This window comes from Oryzias melastigma, linkage group LG5 (assembly GCF_002922805.2).
Source record: "Oryzias melastigma strain HK-1 linkage group LG5, ASM292280v2, whole genome shotgun sequence".
NCBI lineage: Eukaryota > Metazoa > Chordata > Actinopteri > Beloniformes > Adrianichthyidae > Oryzias > Oryzias melastigma.
Window position 1 is genome coordinate 24,597,269 of NC_050516.1, and position 25,769 is coordinate 24,623,037.

Consider the following 25,769-nt stretch of genomic DNA (forward strand, 5'->3'; position numbering starts at 1 on the left):
TTGTTTTTAAATGTGAAGCGCTTTGTGTTGCTTTTAAGTATGAAAGGCGCTTTTATAAATAAAGTTTGATTTGATTTGATTTGATAAGTTGCCCCCAAGTGACCACTTCCAGTGAAAAGTCTATGTAAATGACCATATACATGTTTGGGGCTTCTGCGTTCAAAAACTCTCAGATTCACACATCTATCCAAGTTTTCACAACCGTTTTTGGGCTGGTCATACCAGGTCAAACTCTGACCAATCAGAGACTCAGATTTGGTAGTGATGTATGGATGGTGTCCATCCATTTGAATAAACAGAAGTGCCAATTGTTAGAAAATTAATAATGGTGCTTTATGCCTGATTGGACTTCTATGACACCAAGTCTTTAATTCATCATAATAGAGGTGGGAAAGAAAAAGTTTGGCCTTTTCTCCCTGTAGTTGATTGACATGCACTAGTAAACAGTAGAACAAGATAGAGAAGCCCCTCCCTGCTTGTCTAGTGTAAATACCATGGGGTAAGTGCATTCAAGAACCTGCATTTTTGGCACATACCTGGTCCATAGCTGAGTTCCAACCAGTCCCTGTGAATGCTACATCGTCAGTTTCTGTGACTGGGTATGGGATCAGGGACACCTACATACTGTACATAGTCACTTTCTACATAACCAGTTACATGGAAAACTACATCGTCAGTTTTTGTGGCTAGGTTCTGGGATCAGGGAAATCTGGCAAATGTATTGCAACAAAAGTGTTTTTTTAGAAAACATTGGACATCAGAGACTGCTGACACTGGGCACTAACTTTTAATGGAAGGTGGGCAGATGAATAGAAGAAGGGATGATTCGCTTTTGAGATAGTGGGGGTGTAATAAAACATTTTAGCTTTAAGATATTTCCCGCAGTAACTGCCAGTTTTTGGTCCTCTTTGGACTAATGACCTGCCCAGAGTCCCTATGATGGTGGGATGAAATGTAGCATCACCGGTAATCTGATCAGGAAACTTAAATTATAGAAAGTATGTTTGATTCTGTTTCTATTTAATGGCTGAAACCACATGCAAAGACATTAAGCTACTTTGGTGCTTTTTGCCTTAAGTACGAAGCTCTTTTCGAGCCTACTTTTCCATTTGGAGAGAAAAAAAATCAAAGTAGTATCATAGTTTCTATCATCTTTTGAAAATTATATGTCACTCCAACTTAACCTGATATGTTTCCAAAGAGAAGACTGTCAGGAAGTTTGAGTGGAACGGCTGGTGACAGTGAATTAAATGCTTTTCCTGTTCTAAGAAGAAAGTATGTTCTCTGAAGGGGAAAATGGTACACAGATAAGAGGTTGTTTTGTCTGTTTTAGTAGTGTCTGTGGAAGGTGCAGCTTTAAATTTGGGTCCATTTTAAACCATGCAATGGGTTCATCATGTAAGGTGGAAAAAAAGTATCTCTTTGGCAGACAAATTACTGTTTTTTTGCTGTTTTTGTCATGTCCTAATATTAAGAAAAGATGAAGTTTAGAAATGTCAAAAAGACGTTGGTTGCTAGCATTGATACACTTACAGTGCAACAGTTCAAAAGCCACTAATGGACTGGGGTAATTAAAGATTACAGAGCGCAACAATGTCCCCAGAGAAGCTGAACTCGTGGCCTTTCCTCATAAATAAATAAATAAAGAAAGAGAAGTCAAAGTGCTCCGGCTTCACAGTCGTAAACAACCCATCCTCCGTTTCTTCTGTGGGCACATTTTCCTTTCCGTCTCATCTTTTTTCCTTCTGTTGCTTGTCTTTGAATGGACAGCTCTCAGGGTTACGTGAGCCAACGGCTGATAAGGAACTATTCCTGGTGGTAATTCTAATGGCGATGACCGCTCACTTTTGTCTGTGAAGATGTCTCCGCGGATTGCACCAAAAGAAGCTTTATCTTTCAAGTGCAGGCATGTGTTTACGTCTGATACGGAAAGGTGCGGGGCCGCTTTAAATGTTCAATTAACATTAAAATGTGCCAACGACATTAATGCCAAACACAAAGAGATGAAGGACAAAAGACCCTCAATTACTTTGGGAGGGTTCAGGCAGTCTAATTTCCTTAATGTTTGCACTGGGTTTGGCTGCAGTCTATTCAGCTAAGGCGGTATTGATTATTGGAGTAATCACAGTCAGGGGAAATATGAAGAAGGGACGACGATGAAAACAATTTTATATCAGCCTTGTTTATCGCATTGTTTACCTTCTCCCTTTGTGTTTGATTGTAGATCCCAGTTAAATTAACAATTCATCACATCTGCTTTCCTAAAATTGCTTTCACTGTGTCAGAATGGAAGAGTGAGGAATACAAAACTCTACATGGGAAAAGTTTACTCTGTTCTTTTTCATAAAAAAATAACCCCTTGAGCAAAGAAAATTAATGCTCTTAAATAATTTCTAGTATTGTGGTTGTTATCTGAAACATTACAATGTTTTTTTTTTCTTATGGGAGCAGGAAAAACTATTACCTATAGATTTTTATCACAAACAGCTCTGATACAATTGGAAATGGAGATACTAATGGCTCTGTAGCCATCACAACCCCGTCTATAACAGCACTTTCTCTGTATGTGGAGGGATAGAAAATGCATCTATATCAAAACCAAAAGGACATAATGGAAATATCAGCTGCAATAAGGAAGCAGCATCACTAGAATGGTGGAATAAAGAAACCGAGTAACTCCAGATACTAGAGTCAGCCAGAAGGTGGAAGGTTCCCTAAATAGGCAGGAGAAGGGTCAACAAGATCCTCTCTACTAAACTGTATTCTCAGTGTCAGCATAAAGAGGGTACATATTGGAACAGACTCAAACTGTAAAATACCGGGAAGGCAAATGGAAGCAAGAGGCATCTCAGGATATGAGGCAAATAGATCTGAGGGCTGATTGAAAACCATGAATACAGAAACGGCAAAGATACAAATCAGAATATCAGATATGAGGAGTCTAGGCATGTGGTGTGTGTTCAAGAACATTTAGCATAGTGTTTTACTCTAGACTGTTGCAACCTGATACTAACACATATTAACCCTCATCATTTTTCAAAAGGTTTGCACTTCTGTGAATTAAAAAGACACCATCCACATGTCACTTCCATATGAGTGTTTACATAAACTTTTCATTGATAGCGGTCGCTTGAAGGCCAGTTGCCAAGGGCTTTGTGAACGTAGCTTCACAGTGAACCAAATTCAGACAAATCTACATCTCTTTGATTAAAAAATACTCTTAGAGGCACAAATAGTGGTGGTCCTAAAGACTCTTTGTTTTAGAAAACTCTGAGATTAAAGGGTTTCACATTGGCACCAAGTAATGACCAACAGAGGCATTTGTTCAGTGGCTTTAACTGCTTTGAGAAAACCTCACGTTCAACAGACATTAGTTGACTTTATCAGTAACTCAATGGGTCTACGGAAAACATCTCAAGACTTAAGTTCAAAGTCATCGGCATAGTTTTCCATCTAGAGGGCTATATGCTCATCAGGTGCATTGTTGGGGCCGCTGGAACACCCACTGCCAGATCATCATAGAGTGGGAACAGATAATGGTTCTGAAGAGAAGTAATCATCAGCCATCCCCTCTGTACGGATTAAACTGTATGCCAGAAATGAGAGTGATCACTCACAGGTCCACCTCATCAAGGTGAGACAGAAACTGTCTGACAGTTAAAGGTACTTTGGAGTCCCACAGACAAATGACACCCATAGATTAGCATGAGTTCTAAACTCATTGCCTTTCTGTACTATAGGTCTTCCTGATATACTTTATAGCCATGCAGTTGATTCTGCTTCTACTAGGGATCCCACAATTCTTGGTTTAAAACTGACCCATATGTTACATCATTGAACCGAATCGTGTAAAAAGTTATCACTACTGCATACATGTTTACCATGAAAGTGTCACACACACATGTCATGCTAAATGTAGAAATGTTTATTATTTACTGTTGTAATAGAATACACCAGGGTTAGTACGAGCCAACAGAAATGTTTTGTCATCATTGTTAATTGCTTATTAGAAAATTGATAAAGGATTTTTCCTGATTTTTTTGTTTTTTGTTGTCGTCACACAAATCATATTTCGAACTGAATAAAATTGTTTGAACAATGGAAAAGATGCATCCTTAGCTTCAACCAAACTGTTCTTCAAGGACGGTAACAAGAAAAACATAAAATGCAATACAATGACCTGGTCCTAAGCCTAACAATATTGTTGCTCATAGTGCTAAAGTAAATAGAGCAGATAACCAGCTTAGTAAATGAATTATCGATAGAATTAAATCAAAGACGGTATAATTGACCAATATGAGAACAAAGATTGGCATGATGCTTTTAACTTTTTATCTTTTTTTGAAATATTCTTCTACTATTGCATTTGCTGGAGTGGTAAGCAAGTGAGTAAAGTAAGCAAGTACAGTAAGTATATATGTTTTTTCTTTATTAACGCAGTAAATAGGGAACCTTGCTGACCAATAACTACTCTGCATAATCTTTTAATAAAGTGAAAACCTTCGAAATTGAAATAGTAAAGAAGCAAAATACGGATATGGCCAACCTGTAGACTAATAAACTCTCAATATCAGTTCAATTATGACTGCAAACAGCTGAAAAGTTCATTTGCTTGTCAAATGCTATTCTAGAGAATGAAATCGTGTTCCCAAGACAAGGGGTCACGTACCCCTTAAAGCAGGGGTGTCAAACTCAATCACACAGGGGGCCAAAATCCAAAACACTCTTTAGGTGGCGGGTCGAACGGGATAAACCTTTATTAAACACAGTAAAACTATGTTTTGAAAACTTTAAAACCATATTTTCTTTAACATAATCATGAACTAGATATAAAGCGTTACCTGTGATAATGCTGCTGTGAAGGCTGTAAGCTGAATTTGGCCGCTGAATATGCTAGTGCTGATAGCTGAAGATACTGAAATTAATAGCTGAAAATGCTGAAGCTGATAACCAGCTAAAATATTAAGTAGATGCCAAATCAGCCTTAAAAACTAAACAAAAAAAAAAGTAGGTTATTCAAAGCAGTTAACTTGTTGCTGAAAAAATGGGTAAACTAAAAAACTGAAAAAAAGCCTAAATTAGCCAAAACAGCTAGCGCGTACATATTAGCCAAACTCCAAAACAGCTTTAAAAATCGGGGAAAAGCCTAAATTAGCCAAAAAGCTAGCATATAGCTGAAATATTACCTAAACTCCAAAACAGCCTTAAAACAAGCCTAAATTAGCTAAAACAGCTAGCATGTAGCTAAAATATTAGCTGAACTCCAAAACAGCCTAAAAAAACAAAAAAAAGCCTAACTTAGCCAAATAGCTAGCATGTAACTAAAATATTAGCTAAACTCCAAAATTGTCCTAAACTATCTTATTAAAGGGAAAAATAGCCCAAAAAGCTAGCATAATGCCTATTTTTAAAACCTCAAAACTGTAACTTTTTGAAATAATAATGAATAATAAAAATGCAGGAATATTATTCCAGAATAAATCAGCTTAAACTTTCCATAAAAAATTATTTATGCAAGTTAGAAGTAAGCACAAGATAACATCGGTTTGTTAATAACAATAAAATATAATGATTTGGAGGGCGGATATAAATACCTGGAGGGCCGGATCCGGCCCCCGGGCCTGACATGACTTGATACAGGATAACGTAAGAATATTCTGCCACAGAACATGAAAATCATCTCAGCAAGTAACAATCCAGAACGTGCCTTCCAAGGTTACTAAAGAAGTCACGGAGGCAGCACTGTGCTGCTGTTTGGCAGCAAATACCTCTATTGATTTGAGACGATGTTTTCAAGAACTACTGTATTCCTGTTCCAATACAGTGCTACCCTCGCTTAAAGCTTGAGCCCAAAAAACAAACAAACAAAAAGAGGCATCGCTTTCACAGATATTGGCTCTTCTCCACCTCAACAGTTTGAACACTCAAATCCACTGTTACTTGTTCAAACACCGTGCTGTCTGCAGCCTGACCCCTCAACCCAGCATCCAGGCTTCTTTACATGCAAAACCTCCACTGACGTTTTCTTTCTTTTTTTTTTTTTTTCTCATATTTCACTCTGGGATGTCTGTAAGACAAACGTATCAACCCTTCCAGCAAACAGAATTTAAAATGTGATGCTGATATTAAATATTCATAGTGGATGTGTTTATTTTATCTAACAGAAATCCTCTTGACAGTTGCTGTTTAATTAATATATGTAATTAGCTTGTGATGAAAGTCAGGGCCAACAACAACAACAGACAGGTTCCAAAGTGTGGCTCATGTGTTCTTTTGTGTTTCCACTTTAAGAACAGTTAGAATATTAAATCATAAAGTAAATAAAGCCACAAACACTTGTCTTAAGAATAGGAAAATTGGCCCGATATGTGTATTGTATTTAACCGGGCAACATACCTGTTTCCTCTGCCTTGACTGTGATATTGTGCCAGCCTGCAATCTCTCTGTCCAGGATTTTTCCTAATGTGATGGCCCCTGAGTCCGGATCAATGTAGAAGATCATATCCTGGTCTGTGGTTCGATCAATGGAGAATCTGTTACACGAAAACAACAAACACAAAATGTAAAAATAAATAACAATAGAAGATGTATTTTGTCATCCATTTCAAATAGTTTTATACACTCAATTAAACCAATTTTAAACTAACATTATTTCATCTGAAATGCATGTGTTCTTCTCCAATTTAGAGTAACTGTTTAGGAATTTTAAGATCCCTAATGGATGATGTAAATCCGAATTGTCTGATTTGCTTGCTTTTTGTGACCTGGTGAAGCAACAGATTTAAATCCAGTAGTTTTAAAAGACTTGAGTGGTTCAGTGTTCATTAACAAGCAGCACATTCAGTGCCTGAAACCACTAAACTGAACTGTACTGTGAAGAAAAAGACCAGAGGCCTAAAAATATTTTTGTTTTAATTGACCCTGGTAATTCTGTGGTTCTTGTTTTGGGCAGGACTTTCTTCTAAAAAAGTATCATTTATTTTATTTTTTTTAATGACAAAATAAAATCATACACTATAATACACTATACACTATGAAATGTACTTAAAATAAATGAAAATGATGTTGAAGTGATTTTAAGAGGAAGATGGTGCTCTGTCAATTTTATTTTTTCTTATGGAAAAATAAAATTATGGTTGTGAGATGTAGCATTTTAAGCTACCACACTTTTACTCCTGTATGTGTAAGAGCTGCAGTAATTATTACTGTATTTTCCGCATTATAAGGCACGATTATAAGCTTTGACTTTTTTTTTTTAACAAAACAAAAAAAAATGGTGCGTATTACTATTTGGAGCGCCTTCTATGGAAGTTTTAAGAGGTACACGGCGCTCTGTCAAAAAGTTCGTATGTTTTTTATGACTTGCAAACAATGTTGGGTAACAGTAACGTTTGTTTTAGCAGCACTAGTGTTGTTTCAAACGTGGTTAGGAAAATAGACAGTCTATAACAAATGAAGACAAAAATGAGGCTAACGTGTAACAGTGTCAGACTAAGTAATATTTACTTGTTACTGAAGTCTGTTTAATCACAGTTGCCTAATATTTTTTGGCTGTATGAGTCTTTTTTATACTTGTTTATAACAAGGTTGGGAGCTACAGGTGTTGTGAATATGCTAATGCTCAATGCAGCTAACATTTAGCGGTGTTAAGACTGTTTTCTTTACATGTTAGTTACAAACAAAGTTGGGAGTTAACGTAGTCATTGTAACATTTGTTTTAGCGACATCAATCTGCTTTTTTTACTTGTTACTAACAAGACAGGAAGTTACAGGTATTGTGAATACGCTAATACTTCTAAGATGTAGCGGTTCACAAACAAGTTCTAGTTTCTGTAAACACAGTTAAAGTATGAATGAGTGATGGACTTATCTCTGACTATTTTACACTTTAAATGTAATTATTTTATTTGATTCTTCATACGTTTTATCTCATTTTTGTACCGCACTTTGGGTCTGTATGGGCAATTTAAATGCTTTATGAATAAAGCTTATTTTTATTATTATTATTTTGTCTTGCTAAATGCAACTGATAATTTGGTGGACCTTATATATATATACTGTATATATATATAACATTAAATAGACTATTCATTGAGAGTGCTCCTTATAATCTTTTCTGTCCCTATAGTACAGAAAATAGGGTAAAGTGAACTAATACATGTAAAAGAAATATACATATTAAATTGGATTTTAATTGTACAAAATATTAGAAAAATTAAAGTGGTTAGATTTGCATAAGTAACTATAAATATTAAAACACATTTTACTAAAATATCTTCTCAAAGTTTGAACTTTGTAGATGTTTGTAGAAAGGAAATATAATAACAACAGCAGTAAATGCTTCCTAAACTGAACAAAAAAAACCCAAAAAACATGCATTAAATAGTGCATTCCAGGAGTATATATATGCCTTTTTTAGGTGACTGTGAAATAAAATACTGGCATGTCGACAAAACAATTTTCTTATTTCCAGTTTCTCTCTCCCAAAACACAAACACAAATACGTGCTCACAGCTGGCACTTTTATGGCCACATAAACAATAATAAGGAACCACGGGCCCCATCAGCTTTTATGGCTTTGACATACATTCCTACCAGCAGTCTTTTGGTCTTAGGAGAACGTTATCAGTATGTGGATCTAAAGTAAAACGTCACATCAAACTGATTTAAATAAAGAAATCAATTAGTTGATCACTGGTCTATGGCTATACTAGGAAGAAAAAAAGTTTGAAAAAATGTAGATTCCTGCTCTACATTCTGACAGTCGGGCCAGAATCTGACTTAAAACACATAAACATGAATCCATCCTGTTTTGCATCAGTGCTTCCGGCTACTGCTGGTGATTTAATGGTGGTGGGGATATTTCTTGGCACATTTGAGGGTTCATTAAGCTTTGTTTAAAGCATCAGCCAACCCCGGTATTGATGCAAACCATAAATTCTTGTTGAGACAGTTTTTCAGTCTACTGATGGCCAACCTCAAGCCAGATTTCAAAATGTATCAATGTAAAATATTTTAAAATGCAAAAGCTATACTGGAAAGATCCAGATTTTTCTTTGCTCATATCTTATTTTGAGAATTGTCTGAAACATCCAAAAAATATTTTATAATTTTGGCAAATTGAAAATGTGATTTCAGAACTATTTTTTTTAATGATGTTTTAATGAATGATCCTTGCTCGCCAAAGTTTTCTAACTTTTAAGTCACTTTTGTGTGATTGTTGTCACAAATCTGTGCTGGCAGAAAGCCAATTGAAGACAAATATGGCAGTGAAGCAGAACGATTTGGGGAGACACCTTCATTAAAGTGAAGTTCAAAAGCTCATACTGTAACCAGACATGGTTTCTATATATGCAATACACACTACTTTTTCTGCTTTCAAAACACAGGAAAAAAATACATTTGTTTTGACAATTTTGACAAGTTTATTGTTTGTTTTTTATCTGTGAAACATGCAGGTTTTATTTTTATTCTAGCTCAAATTTAGTTTTTGCCCCTGAAGTAAAATGCTTTTTTTTTTATCTTTCCTTGAGCATTTTGTTAAAATCAGAATCACAACATTCTTACTCCGTTATTCATACACTTGTGTACCTATTATATTGCTCAGTCAAAACATTTGTACCACCTAAAAATGTATTTGTGACTCCAAGGTCAGACTGCTCTTTGTGTTACATGCAATTACTACTACTTCTATGTATAATCAGACAGCTGTTTATTGGGACCAACATAGAAACCTAGACATGAAAAATGTCATTTTGTCCAATAGCCAAACCTTAAAAAACGTAAGAATTATTGTCAAAACCGTGGATGATAGGAACACCCAGAAGTAAGGCTGATGAAATCGATTGATCAATTTGAATAGATTTAAGCTCAATAGATAAATAATCGATTATTAAAAATATAAATTGATTTAGCACATCAAGCTAAAGTGCGCTAGCTTGATGCTAACGTTTAATGGGATCTCCCATAGGACAGCTAATGCTAACGCTTGGTTGACATAAACATACATTGCTGACTAAATGAACATCTTAATCAAACTCTTTTAAGGAACATTTTTAAAGTAATGATTTGTGGTCTTAAGCACAGTTTTTTTCTCATTCTTTTCTTATTTTTCATTGAAAAAGTGTACCGCTATAGCGCAATCGCCATCTAGTGGCTAATTACCAGCATGAAGCCTAATGAGGCAAATTTTCTTTGTGATATTGGAACATTGAGCTATATAAATAAAATTGAATTGAATTGAATAGTGGCCAATCTGAAACACCAGGAGGAACAGAACAATGTTTACAATATTGATGATCGGAACATTCATGTTAGAGCTTCACTTTTTGAAAAACCATTAAACACTTTATGTTTTTAACAATCTCATTATTTTTCTAGTAAATTTTACAGTATGTGAACTTTATCAGATTAATATAAATATAGTCAAAACATATAGTAAATCATTAATGTATATCTAAACAAATGTGTCTAAATGTGTAAACTGTGTAAACTCAAAATTTAATTGAATCAAACTGAATTGAGAGAATAAAAAAAAAAGAAATTAGAATCGAATCAATCCTGGCTCTTGAATCGAATTGATTCTGGAAATATATTATCAATACCCAGCCCTACCTAGAAGTAGCCACATGATTCTGGCAAAACTTTTATGTTTTAAAATAAATACCCATAAAGTTTCCTCAAATCCACTAAATATCCATAAACTGTAAAGTTAATTTACCATATCTTCACTTCACCAACAGCCATTTAGCAGAGGAGTTTGGGGTTTCTGTGACTTGAGCCACACCACCACCCCCTTCAAATGCCCAGAGGAAAGGTCAGGGAAGTGCTTAGCAGTATTAACTGTGGAAATGCTGCTAAAAAGGCTCCAAGGAGTGAGTATTAAAGTACTGTGCAGAGCACCCGGCTCTTTAATCTCTTTCTCTTCAACTGCTCTGTCCCTAAATGCTTTAGGTTGGTCACCAAGTAGCAGTTCCTAATAAAACACCTGCCAGCAGCCTTAATGATTACAGTCCTGTCATTCTCACTGCCACAGTGATGAAGTACTTTTAAAGGGTTTGCTCTGGAGGACATCAAATCCTCCAGCCCTCCAAGCTTGGGTAGGATCAGTTGGTACATAAAGCCAATAGGTTGCCTCGAAAGGCCAACGCAGTATACCGGTAGAGATACTAAAGAATGCTGGTTGTGGATTTCAGTTTATCATTTACAACCATTAATTACAGCAGAATTGATATAGACTGGGTGTCAAATAGTTTTAAAGTCCCACTCAGATCATCTTTTGATCTATTGTAAGAGTGTTCCAAGGGTTTTATTAATGTTGATAATGCCAATTTTGGAAAAAATCTCCATGGAGTGGAGTGGGAACCTTGTGATCTCCTCAGTAGCTTCTATGTCACACCTATAAACCTTTACCAACAGCCTTTTTTTTGCTCCTGATTCATAACAATTTGAATCAAGAAATACTCAGAAATGCAATTTTAAGCTCAATTTTTTTTTATGTCCAGCATCACCAAAAAACTAGATTTTCACTCATTCAGAGTGTGTTTTTAAGGTTGTCCAAAATTGTTAAGCCTTGTTCCAATCACTTGTCAGTCATGATCTTCAGCAGATCTCATCAACAATTTTGCAGTTAATTGAAGAAAAGCAACCCTGACATTTACCTTCAAAATATCTCATTTTGCAAATGATAGGCAATAATTCAACATTAATTCCTCCGAAAACTAAATAAATGTTGCAAGACATTTGGAGGAAATGTTGGAAATCTATTCCTCTTCGGATGGCAGAAGACATGGCCATGGAGGGCAGTGACTTCCTGTTCCTGTGAGTATGCATTTCTGAATGCTTATTCAGCTTCTGTTCAACTACACGAGGGGAATAGAATGGCGAATGTGCCAAAAATGAATTGCGCTTTCAGATGGTCCAGTGGATTCAGGAGGGACAAATACAGAACTGTGTTCTGCAGTTTAGGGAAATCACAAGCACGTCATTGAGCTTTTACGCTGCTTTGGTTTCTGCTCCTGCACAGCACTTTCTTCAGATGTAACATGACAAAGTCACCGAGGTACCCCCCTCTCCACGGCACATAATAGCATTTAGACAGAGGCACAAAATTAATTGTCTGGAAAGGGGGTGAGAAGTGGAGCAACCTTCCAGGGTGCTGTGACAGTTTAGACATGATGAGCATGACGGCTGCGTCTTCCTTTCAGGTTAGTTTCACATGAACATTGGAATTGTCTCTTGTGTAAACAAGAAACCAATACCATTTTTTTCTCATGTTCTTGTTAATGTCTGTTTACCTTGTTTGAATATTTCAGAGTAAAATATTAAATGACTGCAAACATTAAATGTCGTCAGCAAAAACACTCATGGAGATAGGTGCATTCTCAGTGCATACTACTGGAGGTTCATTTTTCTGAAACATAAAGGCGAATGGGGCTTTTTCTTTAAATCAAAGGAGTTATAATAAGCATTTACACAAGTGTTTCTCCTGCTCCTTTCCATACATTTTTTGGACACATAAAAAGTGATTTCAGTAATCTTGGTATCAAAACATTCAGCTTGTTCAGGACATAACTGCTTGTATTTTTGGCATTCATAAAATTTATAGTTTTTGAAATATTGAGCAAAATATGCCCCATAGGAAATAAAAAAAGTCTTCAAATTTCAAAATTTCAAGTAGATTAGCATCAAGCTTTTCATGGGCCATCTTTTATACTAATTTTTTAAAAAGTTTGGAGCTTAGCAAATGTTTTAGCAAATGCTAACGTTTTTGTGTAATATCTACTGGGGTTTTTCAGGCTAATTTAGAGGTTCTATTTCAGCAACAAGCTAATGTTCAGGACTAATCTGCTATCTACTGATTTTTAATAGACTAACTTGGAGTTTAGCTTCTATTTTAGCAACAAGCTAACGTTCAGGACTAGTTTGCTATCTATTTTTTAGGCTAATTTAGAGTTTAGCTTCTATTTTAGCAACAAGCAAACGTTCAGGACTAATTTGCTATCTACTCTTTTTTTTAGGCTAATTGAGAGTTTAGCTTCTATTTTAGCAACAGGCTAACATTTTTGACTAATTTAGTTTACTGAGAAATGTTAGGCTATTTTGGAGTTTAGGTGGTGTTTAAGCAACTAGCTAGCTTTTTTAGCTAATTTCACATCTACTAAGGTTTTTTTTATGCCAATTTGGAGTTTAGCTCATATTTGAGCAACATGCCAAGGTTTTTGGCTAATTTGTTATCTAATGAGCTTTTTATAGGAGCAAGATTTGGAATATAAGAGGGGAGGAATTGATATGTCCAGTGATTATACTGTCAATAGGATAAAAATATGCAACACATTATTAATGTAAAGTGTCACATAACAGCACAAAACCACTATTATCGGCTACAAAATTAGCTGGTTTACACAGACTGCGATAAGCACCTCAACATAGCAAAGTTTTACAAAACGCCACAAAGCTGTTTTTCTGCGGGTCAAAATCCACCAAAATGTTAATTGCATAAACGATTGAAGAGTTACGGTAATCCAAAGAATGTAAACACTACAGCTAAACCTCCAGCGTGAGAGAGTGAGAGAACATAAGGCCTCACAGAGGACCTGCATCTACATTTTCCTGCCAACATCCTTTCTTTCTTCATCTTTTTGCACATTTAGCCACACGCGCCAAAACAAAGAAACATTTTCATGTGTGTTTAAGAATGTATCCCCCAGACGGCTTTGGCTACCGACTGCCAAGGGAGTAGAGAACGACAACACTGACATTTGTGTTGTGCTTTATTACACCTGCAACTCTAGTCTCCTGCATTTTGCCTCATGCATTTTTAATCAAAGTAGTTTATCCAGGCCCAGCATGTGTGTTTACTTTGTCTGTGGCACCATCAGGAAAATTACATATTCTGATGTCAGGTAATGGAAACTGTGGCAATATTAAAAGCAAATGAGTGGTTTCATACACAAATATTTAAGTATTTACAATTACAAAACTGTTTGACCCTAAAAAATGTGTCTAGCTTTTAGAGAAAAAAATATTTATTTCACATTTTGCAAATGTGCATCTGACACAAATGTAACCCTAAATGGATTAAACATTACAAATGCTTCAGAAGAGGAGCACATCACAGGTTTTCACATTATAGTATCAGTATCAAGCCCCATCTGACACTTTATCTGATTAGTATTTGGACAAAGAAGATTAAACATTTTAATATTTTTGATAAAAAACAGCCTAGGTGGCATTTGAGGACGTAAATCCTTATAATTGATCATCTAAAGTAAAACGACATGAATTAAAACTTTATTTAACACAAGATAACACTCCCTTTGGTCAAATTAAATTGACATTTGGGAAAGTGTTTCTGTCCTTTTTTGATGAAATAATTGTTTGAAATGAAGAGTCTTTGCTTTTAACCAATCAAAAGGATAAATTGTAAAATATTTGCCCAAACCAGACAGAGCATCACATTTATGTAGAAAAATGATCATGATGATGATGGACTCAAATAAGCTACAAGAGATCCAAGCGTGTATAAAATAAAAATTATTAATTCCTTTTGCTTGAATGATCTTATCCATACCTGATGGGTTTATTCTTCACATCTGGATCCCTGGCTGTGACGACGCCAACCAGCGCCCCGACTTTGGCATCCTCCTGGACTTCCATGGTCGTGCCGTCTGCTGGTTGAAAGATGGGCGGCTCGTCTACGTCTGACACGCTTACGCGGACGATGGTTTGGTCTCGGAAAGTGCCGAGGTCAACAAAGCGAGGGTCGACGTGCTTATTCACGGCTTCGACCACAACATTGTGTGTCCTTTTGCTCTCAAAGTCCAGTTGCTGTAAAAAAAAGAAAAATAATAACAGTAATAAATAAATCTTTTGTAGATCCAGACAACCATTATGAATTAGAGCTTTATGTTAAGGTTTATATCCATGACTATTATTTTCAATAAAAGCAAATATTTAGTAGAGGTATAAAAATTAATTGACTTAATAGATGAATTGATTCATATTCTCACAATCCAACCAGATTGATCTATCTGAGGGATGTTGTTGATTTAATCAACCTATACTGCTATGAAATCGTTTTAAAATGAGTGAATTGGTTATATTGATATTGAAAAATATTGATCAGAATCTAGAAAACTTTATGCACTGTTCAGTACCAGGTACACTTTACTATCAAAAGTATTGTCTCACCCATCCAAATGATGTGGTGTAAAGCACACACCACTGGACTCTAGAGCAATGGAGACACCTTCTCTAGAGTGATGAATCGTGCTTTCCATCTGGCAATCTGATGGATCAGTCTGGATTTAGAGGTTGCAAGGAGAATGGTATATTTCAGACCAGATTGTCCCAAGTGCGAAATTTGGTGGAGGAGGAATGTTAAAGTTAAAGTCCCACTATTTGTCACACATCTCGACGTGTGAAATTTGTTCTTCGCATTTGACCCATCCCCTGGGGGAGCGGTGAGCTGCAGACACAGCCGTGCTCGGGAACCATTTGGTGGTTTAAGCCCTCAGTCCAACTCCTTAGTGCTGAGTGTCAAGCAGGGAGGCACTGGGTCCCATTTTTAGAGTCTTTGGTATGACTCGGCCGGGATTTGAACCCACAACCTTCCAACGTCAGGGCAGACACTCTACAACAAGGCCACTGAGCTGGAATGATGGTGTAGGCTTGTTTTCCAGCTCCCTTAGTTCCAGTGAAAGGAACTTGAATGGGAACAGTTTTGAGTGGACCCCTTCCTTCCAACGTGACTGTCCACCAGTGCACAAAACAAGGTCCATAAAGACATGGAGGACAGAGTCTGGTGTGGCCTGCATAGAGTCCTGATCTGAATCCCATAGAACACCTTTGGGATGAATGAGAGTGGAGACTGAGAGCCAGACCTTCTCCACCAACATCAGTGTGTGACCTGAGCAATGTGCTTTTGGAAGAGTGGTCAGAAAGTCCTAGAAACACACTCCTCAACCTTGTGGACAGCCTTCCTAGAAGAGTTGAAGCTGTAATTGCTCCAAAAGGTAGTCTGACATCATATTGAACTCTATGGGCTAGGAATGGGATGGCACTTTATTTCATGCGTGAGTCCAAGCAGGTGAGGTGAGCCAATACTTCTGATAATACAGTGTATTTATCTCTGAGTCACACTGGTTGTATTTGTGGCTAAAGTGAACCAATACCGACTAGGAATCATATCAGCAGCCACAATTTATGATAAAAATCAAATTGTTGTTAAAACCAATCCTTACACTCCAAATAATAAGTATCCGCTGTTTCAATGTAGACATCAGTAGAAGGAGTATGTTTCATACTTAAACAACTAAAGGATGGACTTTACCGATAATCAACCATTGAGAGTAAAATTCAATCCACTACTTAACCTCCATCAAACTAACTTTGCTCGGCCAGCCCAACACACAGGCTGCAGACATCCCTCTTTACCTTCAATGCCTTGAATATCCATGCTGCTCATCGCTGAGAGCACTGCTGCCTAAATACTTAGACAATTCCAGCATCACAGTGCCAGCACACTGAAATTTAATTACCACTGACAGTAAGAGGGATTATTAGTGCCACATTGTTGACAGCGTACAGCCTGTACTCATGTCACTTTTAAAAATCCCTTCTTTTTGAGAGTTAAATGATATGTTGCTGGCAAGTACCAGCGCTCAAAACTTCAGTTCAAATATTGATAGGCATAAAAAAAAAAGTTGCTCCTTAAACTTAATAATTCATTGAACAGCAGTCATCTCTCTCTAAATCTGTCGTCTTGAAAGGGAGCATGATCATTCAGTTACCGATTTCTGCTCAACTGGATTCCAATTACTTTTACTCGCTCAAGGTGCCAGAGACTCAAACCTGTGACAAGGCAGTGTGAAATGGTCCTTAGAAAATATGTACAAGATTCAATAAATACTTTGCCGTGACGTGCACAACATCCCTTCAGAAAGGGGACACTCAAAGGTTTTTTTTTTATTTCTTACTATTTTTCTCTTTTATTCTCAGTAATGGAGTCGAGAAGTTTTTTTTTTTTCTTGGCAAATCACAAACATCTGAATGTCATTAACTTTTCTAAGCAAAATAACCATCTTGCAGAAAAAAAAAAAACACTTTAAATTGTCTCAGTTGGTGTTGAAAGACAATATCTTGTAAAGCGTATGGTTTAATTCTGAAAGGTTTTTCTTGTTCTTTTGCTTTTGTTTCTCTCACTTTGTAAACATTTATACAGCATACCATACTTTTTGGAGTATAAGTCACAGTTTTTGTTTTGGCTAGAGCTTTGATGCGACCTCAGGTGCGACTTATATTTTAACACTCGTCGTTTTTTGACATGCTGGCTGTTCGTAAAATCTAGGGTCCGCAACCCTCGGGACCCGTCCTGTACTGGTCCCCAAACCTGGTACAGGTACCTTAACTCTAACCCCCGGTGCCAGGCCTGAACCAGTACTGGGTTAGGTTACCGGTGCACTCCACATCCAGGCACTGGGTCGGTTCAGATTCGCAGCCTTGACCTATTGGTAGCAGCCAACAAGTCAAAAAACGACGAGTTGGGGAGACCCAAAAGATACATTTTTGATGTGGAGGGGTTCTTAACCACATGTCAATATGGGACGAGTGGGAAAAAGGAATGTGTCGTATATGTGAGTTAAAGAAAAGAAAAGCAACACCCACTAGAGGGCACTGTAGGTGTGTGCATCAATATTTGCTACTGACAGTGACGCAGAAGAAGAAAAATCGTCACTTTAGAAAAATTGTTCTAGATCGACACAAAGGATAAAGAGATTTAGTGATTTAAAGTAATATAAAAGTTTAGTTGACTTTTTAGAATGTTCTTTATGCTAATATAATTCCAGTTTATTCTTTCTGTCTCATGAAGCTAAATTAGCATCAGTGTGTTACGTGCTGATATTTGGTAATTGTGTGAATGCTGTAAAAGTGATTCTCCTGCTCCTTTCCGTAAGGTTTTGAGCACGCAAAAACTCAATCATACTTTCAATGATTTCTGCAATCTTGGTATCAAAATATTCAGCTCGCTCAGACCATTACTGCTTGTACTGTTGGTATTTATAAACTTTACAGTTTTTGAAATATTAAGAAAAATGTTCCCTATAGGAGATGAATCGAAATTGCTCTAATCATTCAAAAACGTTGTGTACTTTGAAAATTGTGAACATCAGCATACTTTCAGATAGACACCATTTAAACTTACTAATGTTCAGAAACTACTGGGTTTTAAGGGTAAATTGTAGTTTAGCTTTTATTTTAGCAGCATGCTAGCTGATTTTGGCTAAGTCAGAAATTTTTCTAGGTTTTTAGTCTAACTTGGAATATAGCAAATATTTTAGCATTATCCTAACTGTTTTGGCAAAAGTAGACATTTTTTCAGTTTTTGAGGCAAATTTGGAGATTAGCTACTCTTTTAGCATTATGCTAGCTTTTTTGGCTAATTTAGACATTTTTTCAGATATTTAGGCTAATTTGGAGTTTAGCAATGTGCTAGCCTTTTTAGTAAAATTAGAAGTTTTTCCAGTTTTTTAGGCTAATTTGGAGTTTAGCTAGTATTTTAACAATATGCTAGCCTTTTTGGTAAAATTTAAATTTTTTCCAGTTTTTTAGGCTAATTGGTATTGGCTTATGTATTAGCAATCTTTGTGCTTCGTGATTTTTAGCTGTAGCTTCAGCATTTATAGTTAGCTATCAGTTTCAGCATTTTTATCTATAAGCTCTGGCAGCTTCAGCAGCCATATTGAGCTTACAGCATTCACACTGGGATTATCACGCGTAATGCCACATGTCTAGTTATTATTTTTCTTTTTCTCATATGATTTCTCTTCCAAGATGAAATGTCCGTTCTTGTTCCTGTATTTTGTTCACAAATTTCTCCCAAAGTGAGACTGATATATATTTTTTGTCCTTATGGTGCATTTTTTGATGTCTGCGACTTATTGTCCAAAAAATACGGTAATCAGAAAACAGCAACACCAGTGACTTAAATGTGTTGTACCTTCTTGATGGAGACAACAGCCTCTTGCGTCTCCACGTCGGTAGTAACCTTGAAGAGATCCCCTCCTTCTCTTATCAGATAACTCATGTCTGTGTTCTCTCCCATATCTGCATCTGTTGCGATGACGCGTCCAACCGGTGTCCCTACAGCAGCTCCCTCTGACACTGAAAACTGGTACATCTCTGGCAAAGCGAGAAAAGCCGCCAGGGGGAGAAAAGCATAGATATTTCAACCAAGGTGCATAAATGAAGTTGTAGAAAGCGTCAGCATGAAGGATGGGAGATAAAAGTCACACAGAAGGGGGGGAAACACCGGCAGATGAAAGATGTGAAGAGAGCGGTGTGCAGAAAAAAAAAATGATAGGATGGAAGAAATGCAGAAACTACTAGCAAAGGATAGAATCAAAAAGGAGTGAAAGGCAAAAAACTTTGTACTGAGATCAACCGATATGCTTTATATTTTCCTTAATTATAAACATCATTAGAAAATATTGATTCATAATTATGTGAACTAACAGTTTTCACATGCAGCTCTGTGTATGTTATACTGCTCCCCCCATCTAATACAAACTCTTAAGGATGCTTCAAATATATTTTTAAAATGCTGCACCCCTAAATAGATCTCTTTCTATAAAAAAAAAGCCAATAAATTCATAAAATCTGCCACACTTTATTATTAGACTTACATTTAATAAACATAATTACTTCTGAAGGAATAATTTACCTAAATCATTGAAGTTGTCAATCTCCTGTAAAACAGATTTATGAAACACATCATTTTAACTAGGTAAAAGTGATTTACTGAGATGAAAAACAAGATTCATAAACAATTTTGAGAAAGCACGGAGAGATATGTGACGCAGAGCCAACTAGACTATCAATTGTCATCAATTATACGTCTCTTATTTCACTGTGAAATAAAGGATCAGTGAAAATCAGATATTCTTTAGTTATTTTTTAAGGTTTTGGCCGTATGGTTAATACCATAAACAAAAACAAAAAATCAGTATTCTAAATGTAGTGAGCCAACATCAAAGCTTGTTTTAATGAGTTTTGTAATTTTAGGAGCTTGATTTAAAACCTACTGTGAAGCATGCGCACACTGAAAGCAACACAAGAGCCATTAAGCCAAACACCAACGGCCCATGATAAACGTAAAGTACAATCAGTTGTATTGATTCAGTCTTTTATGAGCCTTGCTTAAAAAATAATGATCAGATATGCTGCGGAAAGCATCAATTCTCCACATTCGATAGTCTACTTTGTTATGGACTACTGGTCTGAATGGCTCATAAATTTATGCAATTTTCTTGGACTAAATGTAGATCGTTCACGGCCCGGCCTGTTGCTGTCAGTGGGTCTGCAGGTTCGTAAGATTTACCGTGCATATTTAAAACAAATAAATAAATAAAAAATAACAGGCCACTTCCAACTGCCTTCTCTTTCTCCACCTACATCCCAATCCTCTCTTGAGTCTGAGGGAGGAAAATGTGCAGGATGCACTCACTCTGCGGGAAGCGTGGTGGGTTGTCATTAACGTCTGTGATCACTATGGTCACCGTAGTGGAGCCGGAGAGACCACCCATTTGTCCTGCCATATCTGTTGCCTTGACGACCAACTCATAACGATCCTGTGTCTCACGGTCCAAATCTGCCACTGCTGTCATGATGATTCCTAATGATTTAGAGATGAAGAAGAGTTTGCAGGAGTGGGGCGGAAAAAGGATGAAAAATAGTTCAGAAAATGAGGCCACTAGAAACGGTTACAACCTCTTACTGCTTATGCAATAACCGCTTGGATTACACTTTTCAGGAGGAATATTAGCCTCAACAAATCACTGTAATATGGAGGCATATGTGCAAAATGCAGTCTTTCTACTCTTCACACATGCTGGGAGGGAAAGGACTGTGTCATATTTGGCCTCTGCACACACACACACACACACACACACACACACCAGTTATGACTCAGTTGTATTAAAATGAATAAAATATGGGGGCAGAATGAAAGCATGCCACAGCTGCCCTGAACAGCATTATAACTCTTCCATGGTGGCAGGGCTGCACTCATGTCTAAGAAGTTGATAACCAGAACGCATGCAAGAGACGCAAAGTACTTTCTAGAATATTGAAAGATTTGGTAAGCACCCACACAACCAATGTGGTTCTCTGCACCAACATTGAATCTTTCCTCTAAATATAGATTCACTGATTATGATGATAGATTGATTTGGTTTATTTTAAGTATTAATTTTAGAATTTAAAAGAAAAAAAAAATCACCCAGATGTTAAAGACATTGATTAAATTTAAAAAATCACAAGTCGCATTTGATTCAATAAATATAGTGATTATTAACCAAAGTCAATTAAATAATTTGAAGAATCTAGTCCAAAAGATTAAAATAGCAAAAACAAACCAAAAATGCTGCTTTTATTTTCTACTGCTCCTTATTTTTAAAAAAGAAAGTGGAGGATATTTGTTGGTTTAGCAGTATGTGCAACTTTACCACTTTACTCTGTAATAGTGGAGTATTTCATCTATCCCTGCTGGTTTTCAGTGTCAGTGTTTACACCAATATAACAACTGAGTTCCAAAAAAAAAAAAAAAAAAACTTTTTTGTTTCCTCCTTATGTTTAGAGACAGACTAAATCTTTGGCTGTGGTCCCTGAACACATTTAACTCACAACTTCCAACAGTTTTAGTTGGGAGACAAAAAACATTTAGAAACCAAGACAGAAGATAAAGTAAAGAAAAACAGCAAATATGGGTTTTACACATCTGCAGTGATATACTGTAGTTCTGTGGTGGAAGTAGATGGGTTTATTCAGCCATGATGAACTATGAGGAAGTTTGCTTTTATAGGGATATGAGGCAAAGTATTTTAACAATAAAACTAAAATTTAGGTTAAAAAAAGCTAACAAAACAAAGCAAATTATAATCTTGGTGTTCTTAACATGTTTTTGGGAATATTTTTTGCTGATCGACGACATATCAAGACGTTTAAGCTTAAAATTGCATTTCTGAGTATTGTTTTCTTTCTTCAAATCAATGTGAATCAGGAGCAGACGCAAAAATTCAGTTTATAAAAGCTTGTAGGTGTGATGCAGAAGCTACTACGGCAAGCCGCAAGTTCCCTTCTCTGCTCCACTTGTAAACAAGTAAATTCATGTACAGTATGTCTTTTGTATTGAACGGCTGGAAAGTTCCAATAATATTCGCTATTTTTGTTGCACCGCTAATGTTAGGCTGGGGTTATAAAGGCCTGTAAACTAGCAGGAAAGAATGTAACCAGAAGGATGATGGGAAAGGGGTGGGCTTACTCCACACCAACAGTTCCACCCACAACTCAGAGGTGAATTTTTAATGAACTCCTGCCGCTTGGCAGAAACTTTGTCCCAGAAAATGACACGTTTGGGGTAAAAACTGCATAATCATAATGAAAAGAGAACACTGGGAGCACTTCTACAATAGATCAAAAGATGATCAGAGTGGGATAATAAAACTATTTTCTATCCTGTCATAATTTATAAAACCAAAAATAGTCCATTTCATGACTCTGAGGGTCAGTTACCTTTAACGCCGCCCGCACCATTTCTTATTTTGCTACTGTCTGAGTAGAAACCAATCATCCACTTGTTCACAGTGCATCGCAGTCCTCAAATATTCAAAACTTCATGCAAAATTAAACAGAACACATTCTGTAATGTTTGACTGTCCTTGATCTTCTGCGCTCAGAATTAAGATGTTTCCTTTGATGCTTCTGTGTTTAGGAGGAGGAAAGTGCTGTAAAATCCAGCCTGGTGTTAAGAGACCAACAAACTAGTCATTAGTGTAAAACAATGTGAAGTAACTAGAGACTGCTGGTTTGTTTTTTAAGAAAGCGGTCCCCGCTGCTGTGATGTAATTGTGAGGGTCTGAAGTTATGTTAGAGAGAAGACATGGGACTGCGTGAAAGGCATACAGAGGCTTAACCAGGCATGACCGGTTCCACTTTAGACTGCACAGCATGCTGTCCCTTCTTTGCCACAAACTAATCTACATTCAGAGTTTGCACTGGGTGAGAAAAATGTAAAGAAACACAAAACTGTAAGAGAGTTTATTGTTTTTTATAATCTGCCACATAATTCTTCTGCAAAATACAGCACTTTAGTACAAAAGAGGAACATTGTGATGCTCTCTAAGTCATTATTGTTGTTTAAATGAGTTAGCTTTATTAGTTTATGTAAACTTATTTGTAGTATCCGAGTACCGACTAAGCTACTGAATACCTATCAGCCGTTTTCTTGATTTTTAAACCATGAAAGTTCAGTCACTCATACAACAATTAGGAGGTACATTTCTGTCACTGTCTGGACTCTCACCCATTATCCTGGTAGGTCTGCCTTAAAGATTGGGGAGAGGAAGCAGGTGGAAGGAGAGTCGTGAAGCAGAAGTTGGAATGGACCTTTAGGTCTCCTGGCCTGTCCTACTATGGCAGAGCCATTTATCATTCTGGCACCCAAGCTGACCAAACCAAAGTGGTGGAGACCAAAAAAGGAATCATTAAAACTTTTGAGCTTTTCTCTTGAGGCGTAAAGGAAAAAACAACACTATGCGACTCCTAAAACACTGTTAGATGGTACTTTTTTGAAGTGGTTTTTATGCGCTATAAGGGGCACTAAAACACTTTTTTTTTCAAAATAACAACAGTGCACCTTAGAATCCTGAACAACTTATACATGAATACATTTTTGTTTAAGACCCACTCCAATTAACTTTTTTCCGTTTTTAACATATTTTTATAGCATTTTTCTCATAAAAAAAAGATCTAAACAAAATAATTTAGGATTAAAATTGTATTTTCGAGTATTTCCTAAATCAAATTGCGTTGGATCACAACTGGATGCTAGAAAGCGACAAATTTACTGAAATGGGCGTGCCAAAGTCTCTCTGCTTTGCACACACCCTGGTAAGCACACGTTTATGTATGGGAGAAATGATGAGCCTTCAATGCTGTTTGAGCTGGACTCTGGCTCAAAACTGTATAGCCTATGGCTGGATTGATCCAACATTGCTTGTCGTTATCCTTGCGCTGCTAATGCTAGCTTGGGGCTATAAGCTTCTGCTTGACTGCTCAAACAGAGGTTTTTCCAAATCAACAGTCAAAACCCAGAATTGTATTTCTAATGAGCTATTGTCACAGGGTATAAAATATGTCTTAACAAAATGGCACGTGTTTTTTGACTTAGGCTAAAAACTGCATAGTAACAATTAAAAGACAACTAGGAGCGATTTTACAAAAGAAAAAACATTTTTTTTTTTTTTTTTTTTTTACTTGTCACCAACAGGGTTGGGAGTTAGCATAGTCACAGTAACATTTGTTTTAGCAGTATCAGTCTGTTTTTTTATGGGTTGCAAATAAGGTTGGGACCAGCTGTGTTGTGAATGTGGATAAGATCTACAGCAGTGTATTACGAAGAAGATCTAGAATAACTGTGAATGCATGAATAAATGTGATGTCTGACTGACTAACAAAATTATCTCTTAAGCCTTTTGTCTCTTATTTTTTGTCTCTATATTTTTTGTTATTTTTTTACCAGTTAAATTACGGTAAAAACAGTTAGATTTTCACCTCTGAATTGGTGCAAAATAGACTCATTTAGAAGTATTTGTGTACAGTTGTTGTAGCTGCAGTTTAAATAAAAAAACTGAATGCTAAAAACCATGTTGTCTGATACTGCATAGCCTTTTCTTAGCTCAGAAAAACTGGTAAAATAACATAAAACAACAGTATTCTTTTAAGATTTCCTGTAATAGTCTAAAAAAATAATGAAAATGTATTAAAATACTAAACACTTATAAGTTAGAGTAAGAGGTGACAAGCTTAAAGCTAGCTCAAGTTAAAAGAACTAGAAACTTTTAATAGAAAATGAAAAGTAATTAAACATGCATAACATTGCTTGTTTTTACCTGTATGCCTGTCGACGGTGAAAAACCTTTCCCCGTCCAGCACGCTGTACACCACTCTCGCACTGCTGCCATAGGTGGGGTCGTCGGCGTCTGAAGCCGTAACCTTCATTACAGACGTTCCTGTTGAAAGGAGACATCATAATATCAAATATTTCAGAAGGAAAACGGAAATGTAAAATTGTAGCCACAAGGCTGCTTGGAGCAAATGCTGGAGGCCTTTAATGTAAATGTGTGTTTTTTTTAGAAACTGATGCTGGTGTTGTTAGAGTATAACATAGACATTGACGTCGACATCTTCAAATGAAAAGCTCCATTCCACACTATGAAGCTCCTATGGGGGTAAATTAAAAATAGGACTGTATGTTTAAGCTTTGTAATGTTTTAGAAAGCTTTAATGTTAGTGGGGCAATTTGACCTGCAATTTTTGAATTCTTTAGAAATTGCACAAATACAGTTTTTATTAAGGATTGTATAAAGCTTTGTTACTGTACAGATAAACCAAATAGTACTTTTTGAATACTTCCACTGGAAGACGGGTCAGTTTTGACCCTAATGCAATAAAAAAGGTTGAATAAAGTTTAGTTAATGTTGGGACAATTCCTTAGAGAGAGCAGCCAGTCCGCTTTTATGCATTCGTGGATTCTCAAACTATAAAAGGAAAGAATTACATTTTTAAAATTGTAGTATCAGTAAACTCCTTCAGATCTTTGTACACCATTTTCCAAACACTCATTTTAAATTTTCAAATGACTTTTTTTTTTTTTCTTTTTCAGTACATCCATGCTCAGAGCTACTTTGCCTTTTGATTGGCACAGACAT

At 36.4% G+C, this 25,769-nt stretch overlaps 1 protein-coding gene across 1 annotated transcript in view; it reads right to left on the bottom strand.

The window, feature by feature from the left end:
• LOC112145389 (cadherin-22) overlaps positions 1-25,769 on the bottom strand; it is a 227,533-nt gene that overhangs the window by 45,880 nt on the left and 155,884 nt on the right. The window contains exons 5-9 of the mRNA XM_024270564.2: positions 24,951-25,070; positions 20,507-20,674; positions 19,001-19,182; positions 14,573-14,829; positions 6,397-6,533 (exon numbers count right to left, since the gene is read on the bottom strand). Of these exons, the coding sequence (XP_024126332.1) occupies positions 6,397-6,533; positions 14,573-14,829; positions 19,001-19,182; positions 20,507-20,674; positions 24,951-25,070 (864 nt within the window). The remainder of the gene's footprint in view (positions 1-6,396; positions 6,534-14,572; positions 14,830-19,000; positions 19,183-20,506; positions 20,675-24,950; positions 25,071-25,769) is intronic.